At 29.7% G+C, this 8982-nt stretch overlaps 1 protein-coding gene across 1 annotated transcript; it reads left to right on the top strand.

Moving 5' to 3' along the window:
* Window positions 1–4686: 4686 nt before the first annotated feature.
* Window positions 4687–8558, top strand: LOC126847519 (uncharacterized). Its single transcript, XM_050587857.1, has 5 exons — window positions 4687–4788; window positions 7140–7311; window positions 7824–7882; window positions 8058–8238; window positions 8484–8558. Exons 1-5 carry the CDS (start codon window positions 4714–4716, stop codon window positions 8531–8533), a joined length of 537 nt encoding a protein of 178 aa, XP_050443814.1. The 5' UTR covers window positions 4687–4713; the 3' UTR covers window positions 8534–8558.
* The last annotated feature ends 424 nt before the right edge of the window (window positions 8559–8982 follow it).

Here is an 8982-nt window from a genome sequence, read left to right as displayed (position 1 = left end):
TCAATGTACAAAATAGTTATTAGCTTTATTTTTGGAACATCAGTGTTGTATGGTCATGAAAGATTATATAGTTCCATAATACCCACAAAAATAAAAAATCAAAGTGGTCTAAAAAAGTTTTTCAGCCGATTCCGCAACCACGAAAGAGCATTTTCACGTCTCGTTGAATTACCGAATAAATTTCGCCCCCTGTCTCCTATCCCCGACCCCATATCTCCTATCTTTTACCCCCTATATCTTACCTTTATCTCATAACTCCTATATCTTACCCCCTACCCCCTATATCTTACCCTATCTCATATCTTTTACCCACTATCTCATGTCTCTTACCCCTAGCCCCAACCCATCTTCATCTTTCTCCAACGTATGTTTGGTATTCTAGTTAACACATTTTTATTATTGTGTACATATTTTCCGATCCAACAAACACCTTCATTCAACCATAAACATCAGCCATATTTAAGTTATTGAAGTTTCAAGTTCACGGCAGGAGGAAAGGTGGAGTGTAGTATTCTTTTTATCTGCGGGCATTTCCCAACCACGCTTCCCCTTCCGTCATAACTTTTAAACTCTTATAATAACTCTTATATAGCCCTTTCATATATTATACTACTTGATTCTTCCGTTTCAAATGTATTAATTTTGCACTTTATCAGTTATGTGTTGAATTTAAAGATTAAACATATGAAATGGGGTATCAGAAATGAAGATGTTACAATAAATTGGGAATTGAGATCCTCCTTGGGACAGAGGCTTCTTAAATGTTTAAGGGTGTACAAATAAGTAGAAAAATAATGTGCATGCATTGTTGAAAAAATGGAAAAAATTGATTTTAAGTAATAATATATAGGTTAAAATAAAACAACAGTATTTATATAATTGCCTACACATTTTATAAAATCCGAAATCATCAAAGTTAAATATACGTTGATTTAAACTCAGTTAAACATGTGAAAGGTTTTCAGAAATAACTATAACTGTCATCAACATCATAATGTAACTTAACAGGCCATGTAGTCCCAACTCTGCCTTCATGAGATGGTCAAGTCCATGAGATGGTTAAGTTATTGAATCATAATAAATTCGCTTCGATGCCAATCTACAGGTGTCACATAAGAAATTACTTATTAAAAAATCTCTTATTTATTATATTTTGAAAATTATTCATTAATTAAAATGATTAAATATCTGAAAATGAATATCAGAAATAAAGATGATATAATCTAAACACTAATTGCCAGGCTCGAATTTAGTAATAGAGAATTTGAGTAATTGTATTAACAATTATAATATATGGTACTTAAATGTTTAAAAAGTCTCGTGAGGAATTAAAATTTATTAAACAAATTTATGTTCGGGGTTTAGATGAAACTCGTTTGGGGTGAATTGAGGTTGAAAAATCCAAGACAGACGCCTCTCATGGATCTAAAGTTGTAGTACATAGACAGAAAAATATTTTGCACGTATATTGTTCAAATAATAACGTGTTTTCGTATAAAACTAAAAAATATGAAGGTGGCCTAAATACGAATTTATCGGTTTGAATAAAAAAAAAACAAAAAGCGACAGATATATTGCTACAAGTACACATTTTATAAAAGCGATACTAAATTATCTGATTTACTATACGAATACTTCTTGGTAGGGTATATAACAAATAAACGTATTTTTGGTGTTAAGTAAGTGGGTCTCTTTACTTTGTATAAACATAATTCTACTCGTAAAAGAAACATTGTTATTTAAATAATTTGAATTAATAGTTTATTCAAATGAACTAACCTGATCGAACATTTTGTAACTTTGATGCAAATCTGAGAAGGTGTTAAATTGACCCCACCCTAAAAGTAATGGGTAAAATTGAAAACTGAATCCATAATCGAATTCAATTTTAAAAATATTTTATCTTTGATGCTAAACTCAGAAGTTATTATTCTTTTTTTGAAATAATTTATTCTCTGCGAAACCATAATCTTTTTAATAAAAACCGAAGACGAATTACATTCTAGCAACATACGGTTGACCGGGCCGAAATAGCCAAAGTTCTACCGAAGGCTAGAGGTGTATAATACAATTGTGGGCCAATGGAAAAGAAGGGATATTAAAGGGAATGGTATTAAGAATTTCGATCTATATAATGCGATTCGTCTATAGAATGAAAAGAAAAATTCCCCCCATACAATTCTTCGGCAGTTTATACAGGACAGTAAACCGTATGCTGATATAGTGTATAAGGTTCTAAAAATATTAATAATTGTTATACGGTTTAGATGATAACCACATTCAGTCGTTTTTCGTGCCATATAATGCAATTTCATCTACTTGAACTATGAAAAGCTTACCCATTGGACTCGATGTGCGGGCTACATCTGTTGTCCGTACTCCAGTACTGCTGATACGCGAATACAGAAATGGTTTTGTGATTTGCACGCTTTCTAATGATTTTGGGTGACCTCATTACATATTGTTGCCTTCACAGTCTTGTATAATAATCATCGAAAGTTATCACCCGTACAAATCAGAAAATTTACCCACTAAATCGGGACGGTTTCCTACCCCAGCGCGGTCTAGCTTGCGTCGGTCCTCATTCCGGAGGGTTCCTGTAGAGTATACTGTCACCACTAGACTACGGCACCATTGATATACTACAACTCTGATGGTATTACATTATTAAACACAACATAAAAACCTACGTTATAGTTTATTTACTAATGTAAACTGGTAATGAGAACAAATAATAGATCTGTATTCTACTATAGACCGTACCAGCGTGCAATATATAATTTTAAGGCAAACGGGTTCGTGTACTACCAATATGGTGTGTAGGTAAATTGTCGTACCTTTCTTGGACTACTAAATATTATACAAAAAAAAATAATTTTTCTAACTCAAATTAAAATGTTCATTGTAAATCGACCGAATTTTTAGACAAATATTTTTAAATCATATTTTTTTGTTATATTATTCATATGATGTCACCAGTACAATACTAAACTACTGTTTGATGAAGAGTTAGGTTTACAACAAAAACTTATGGTTTACAAAAAGCTAAAAAATAACGTGCTGTTATGAGACGGTTGTGTAAACAGGTACTAGGTACATGTTTCGGGTTTGTGAATCGGCAAAAACACTATTTTCATTATTATTATTATAACGTTTTTATGAACTCACATCTTGTTTGTCGTTCCGGGTGGAATCTTGCAACTCAAATTTCGAGCATTTCCCGATTAGCTATCCGGCTGAAACTTCAGAGTAGCTCACAATTCGATGACAATGCATTATTAATCCACAAGAGGTTGAAAAACTCGAAATCCGTCGAAATGGACGGGTTTTATTATATAATGTTGTAATAATATTATTTATATGTAAAATATATGTATAATAATATGTATATTCATTATATAACATGGTACATTTAAATATATAGATACGTATATACGAAAACGATAAAGAACAAAATAACTAAAAAAGATTAAAAAATTAATCTAAAAATAACGTTTTTATGCGCCTTAAAAAGTATAAAATAACCCTTCAGGAGTCTTGATAACCAAATAGGACAGATAAACTAGAAAAACGTGGGACGCATCTTTACTACTTCACACGTCTGAATATATAACAACATTCTCTTCTCATTAATAACTACCTTAACTCATAATTCATGCACAATCATTTTTTCTCTTCTAAATAAAATGATATGTAATGACATGTCATGCAAAATTGAGCGCCACATTACTTTAAATGTTAAGCAAGTAGGTAGTTAACAAAAAAATTGAAGCAACCTACATAAAACAAACTTTGGAGAAAATAGCAATTAAGTCTTTTCAGTTTGCAATGAAATTTAAGGCAAGTGGTACGGAAATCCATTAAATTTCATTTCCGATAAAAAGTCATGCTACCACTTTCTGATCCGTTCGGTTAGAGAGACAGCATTATGAGAGACAACTTTATGCATTAGCACGAACGCTTAGGTTGTAATATCTAACAAAGTAAGGGTAAGTAAAAGTAAGAGTAAGTAAGTAGAAAGATGTGTCCCTCGCTTTTCTAGTTCACCTGTCCTATTTGGTTATCAAGACTTCCGAAGGGTTATTTTATACTTTTTAAGGCGCATAAAAACGTTATTTTTAGATTACTTTTTTAATCTACTTTTTTAATGATGCATATGCTATAGCCATGATTATTTATTTTTGTTAATCAGTATTAATTTTCAACCTATTGACTACATAAACACTGAATTGTGAATTGTGATTGGAAATTCCGAGAGACAGAGACTTTGTCAGGAATTGAAATATTCCCAGGGGCAGAGGCCGCTAAAAAATCTAAATGTGTAATAAAGAAGTAGAAAAATAATGTACACACGTATTGTTCAAATAATAAAAAAACATGTTGTCGTACTTAAGGCAAAATTGTATAGGGTACCCGAAACGCAACGGGTTGATATCTCATAGTATAATAACATGTTTTTATAAGACGGCTGTGTAAACAGGTGATAGGTACATGTTTTGGGTTTTTCCAACGGCAAAACAACCACTGTTTTTTTTAAGATTCACGAACACAACCACGATTATTTATTTTAAAAGTCAATATGTATTTCCAATCTATTGACCCAAAAAAATTGAAATCGCTAAAACAGCAGCCGTTAAAAGAATAGGAATCATTTTAGCTTTATACAACTTCAATACATATTCAAGTATCACACCCGTTGGAAAAAAAATCACAATGAACTTTAAATATTTTGTATTCTTCTTGTGCGTGTTTCTTTATTTTAACACAACAAATGCATTTTCTGATAAGGTAATTTTGAAATTTGTTTATCTAATAATACGGTTTGTTAAATAAAAAATGTATATATATATATATATATACTTAATCACTCAATATCTCATAGGATTTAATAAGAAATAAAAATAAACTTTTTTATATTGTTGTTATACAATGTGCTCTCAATTTTTTACAATTTATTTTTTAGGAGTTTTAAAGTTAGGATGGGAAGGGAAATGCGCGCAGATAAAAATAATACTACACTCCAGCTTTCCTCCTGCCCTAAACTTGAAACTTCAATAACTTCAAAAATAGTTATCCGAAACTGGTTATCGACCAGCCAACATTTTTAGTACATAATTCTCAATTTAAAAAGTTAATATAACATATACATATACATTACCATTTAAGTTTCAAAAGTTGCTATCAAAAAAACTAAGTTAGGAGGGGGGTAAAAACAAAAAAAAATTGTGAAAATTGAAATCACATTGTATTACAACAATATGTAAAAAAATATTTTAATTTCTTATGAAATCCTATGATATATTGAGTGGTTCATGATAAAAGAATCACCCTGTATACATTATAAATATACAGCGTCGTCATACCGGAAGTGATGACTCATCGTCAACACGTTTTGTAAATTTTAACAAAATGTTTTGTAATGGAATTCTAATTTTCAACATTATTATTGCCTTCCTAGTATTAAATTCTTTAGAGTTATTTACATTTTTTAGTAATTTTACAGATTTGATGCTGTGTTTAGTGTCCAATAAATGTTCCAAAAAACAGGAGATTTGTGTACATCTTGGTTTTTAATGTTCCTTATGTGTTCTTCAAACCTAACCCCAATATTTTGTTTTGTCTTACCTACATAGCATATTTAATCACGTCATTCTTCACATTGTATTTTATAAATCCCGGATTTTTTCTCTTCTCCTGTTTTATCTTTGGTACTACTTAATAAAAATTTGAAGTTATTACTTTTAGATGCAACTAGAGTTATACCGTAATTTTTAAAAATGTTTGTTAACCCCCTTGAAATACCTAAAAATTAAACCACACCCGATCTTATACATTTTTCATTGTCTCTCCTACTAATCGTGCTGGCTGTTCTAACTTCCCTTGACCGTTTGAGCTTATTAACTAGTCTAAAATTCATATTTGCATCATATCTATTAAATTCAGCTATTTCAGTTAATAATTGAAGTTCTTTATCAGAAACATTTTTTAACTTAGGGATGTTGACTAATTTTATGTTGCCAACTGTGATGTGAATTATTCAGAATGTATCTAAATGTGTGCGTTTTATTACGATAAATCTCAGAACCTAAATTATTGTCCATTCTTTTAATTAGTAAATCAAGGAATGGCAACTTTCCATCGATTTCTTTTTCATACGTTAATGAAATAGAAGAATAATGATAATTTATATATTGAAGAAAAACACCAATATTGAAATCTTTCTCTATTATAGCTAAAATGTCAACTACATACCTAAATCAAACCTTTTAAAAATTATTATTTCTACTTTTAATACTTGTTGCAAACCTTCTCATAACAACTTCCGCTAAAAAAGTTGATAATGGATCACCCATAGCTGTGCCTTCATTTTGGGCAAAGAACCTATTCTGTAATTGAAATACATTTTGACTCATACATAATTTTGTTAAATTTATTAATTCATTGATTTTATCTTTTCCAATATTTTAATATTGTATACCTACAATAACGTCTTATATCGGGATTTTTGGCGGTGTGAAACTTATTTTTAAACCCAGCTTTAGTGTATCAACTTCATTTGTAGAGAACTTAACATCAGAAAAACTGATAACTAAGTTATTTTCCCATTCTATTGCCCAGGAACTACTGCTACTGTTAACTTTATTGTCCCCCCTTCTTATTTGTTCTGAAATTAAATTTTAAAATGTATTATTTAAAGTATTTAATTCAACCTCATATTTATGTTCGATCACACAAAACATTTTTTCTTCAAAAATGTCCCAACGTGAACGATGTAAATACTTAGCTAATTTTAAATGGATTTGAAATACTTGGCTAGCTTGCTTCTATTACGATAATGTTTGGCTATTTCTAGTTTTAAGAATTTATCCTGTGCGTAACCTATAGATTTGGAAAAATTAATATTGTTATTTGACTTCTGAACAATCTATCAAATTTCGGTGTGACTTTAAACTGTATACATTTTTCTTAAAAAAATAAGTATTTGGCCTAATTAACCGTCTCTTCGTCTTTGTTTACATGAGTGTATTATATTCTATAATCCTACAAAATAATATAGAAGTAATAATATTCGTGACGCATTAATTCTATAATAGTAGTATTCACATTTTGGATTAAAAATACAAATTTAATGATTTTAGCAACTCAATAAACTTTTTGAATCGGCAACGGAAGCCTACCCAAACCCCCGAGGCAGACAATGTTTAGGCATTACCCGAGAAATGATAACAAATTACTTATCAGACGAAGCAGTATACGTGAAACATGGAATATCAAAACCGGAAGCTAGTCACATAATTGAGTCGATGTGGCGTACGTTGAATAATAATAAATCAGTAATATATATTGTAAAATATGTAACACGTGAAACGTGAAACCTAATGATCACTTTAATGTCGAATCTCGGCCACTGGCGGTTTGTTCCTCCGGGCGGGCAACTGCCTGGAGAAAAAAATGGCCACCTGCACCTTTCTCTGGGACCAAGTTCAAGTTAGAAAGAACAAAAAGTTACAAAAATATAAAACGCTTTATATCTTGCTTTGACTAATCATGTTACAAACAATTGTATAATAACGGCTATACAAATTGCATTTAATACTGAAATATTCATTTTACGACATTACCTAAGAATTTGTTGTTTAAAAAATAAAAATCGGACGAATAAAATGATTGTTCTTCGATGACTTTTGATATTTAATACCCTTAATGGCCTAATATTGTTCATTAAATGCAATAATAATAACTGCAACCACCCCTCAATTTGTCACAGTATAATAATTTAGTTTGGTAAATTTTAATGAGAATATTTTTACAAAAATGTCTAGCTGTAATTATGACGAGAACAGAATTTAAAAAATCAATAACATCAAAATTAAGTTATGAGGTAATTTCGAATTTTTTCTATCTAAATATGTGAAACATTAACAAAACAATATATAACAATTAAATACTCTATAGACCAATTGAATAATATCATAATAGTAATAATTTGAGATACATTAGTTTTATAACTGAATTGTTTACATTATGTGTTAAAAATAAAAATTTAATGATTTTAGCAACTCGTCAACATTTATCAAGATGTAAAAAATAATCCAGAAGAAGAGGCAATATTTGGTTTTATCCCGTACCCGAACCAAAGAGTTACCAAGCTTAAAGTTAAAAACTACTTACATAAGAATCTCAATAAGTATGGACTAACTATTATAGATCTCGAAAGGATAATTCAACCCCTGTCGAGTATGTTGAATAATAATAATTCAGTAATATATTTTTTTATTATGTGAATAACGTATAATAACTAGATAAATTATTATTAATAAGTAGCTTGTTTTTTTTACATTTCTGAAGAGTACTTGAAATATTATGCAGATGACCTAATATTTCACATAAGAAGCAATACTAATAATTTCAAACAGGCTATTCCTTACATTATAATATAATTGGCTAAATTTTAATGTAAATACTTTTATAATGATTTCTAGAGAGTCATATGTCATGGAAAACATTTATAAACTTAATTTTGTTAATGTGAGACTAATGTATACGCTACCAGCCGGGTGTGGAGTTAAACATTTGCAGCCTCTGGGCAAGTAATATGTTCACTGTTATACCATTACATTTTTCGTTTCTTAATAATATATAATTGTTATGGTTGTTGGCTTTTTTGTTATATGATAAACAAAAATAAAAATTGTAAAATAATTTAGGCTTGTCAAAATTAATTATTAGTTTTCCAAATAGTAAATAGAAAAAGAAAATTCTAAAATAGTTCGATCGGTCATAATAGATAACTGAAGGTTATTACATTTGATATAATTTTACATAGTGTATTATTTTCGCATATTAATTTATTTTTTATATCAATATTTCAGGGCTACAAAATGGCTACAACATACTATCGTCGGTCACCATATCATTCAAAAATTCAAACTATTTTAAGTATTTCGTTTATGACTATTTAAAAAATAAAACTAAGGTAGT

Source organism: Adelges cooleyi, unplaced genomic scaffold (genome assembly GCF_023614345.1).
Source record: "Adelges cooleyi isolate 19-005CV unplaced genomic scaffold, UGA_ACOO_1.1 ACOO_flye_CR_arks_rails_tigmint_CR_PRNA_0, whole genome shotgun sequence".
Classification (NCBI taxonomy): domain Eukaryota; kingdom Metazoa; phylum Arthropoda; class Insecta; order Hemiptera; family Adelgidae; genus Adelges; species Adelges cooleyi.
This window is presented reverse-complemented; position numbering and strand designations above follow the sequence as displayed.

Excerpts from the sequence above, each read along its gene's own strand:
- LOC126847519 (XM_050587857.1), top strand. The coding sequence starts at position 4,714 with ATGAACTTTAAATATTTTGTATTCTTCTTGTGCGTGTTTCTTTATTTT. Across the intron at positions 4,789-7,139 it reads CAAATGCATTTTCTGATAAG|CAACTCAATAAACTTTTTGA; the intron begins GTAATTTTGAAA and ends TAATGATTTTAG. Across the intron at positions 7,883-8,057 it reads CATCAAAATTAAGTTATGAG|CAACTCGTCAACATTTATCA; the intron begins GTAATTTCGAAT and ends TAATGATTTTAG.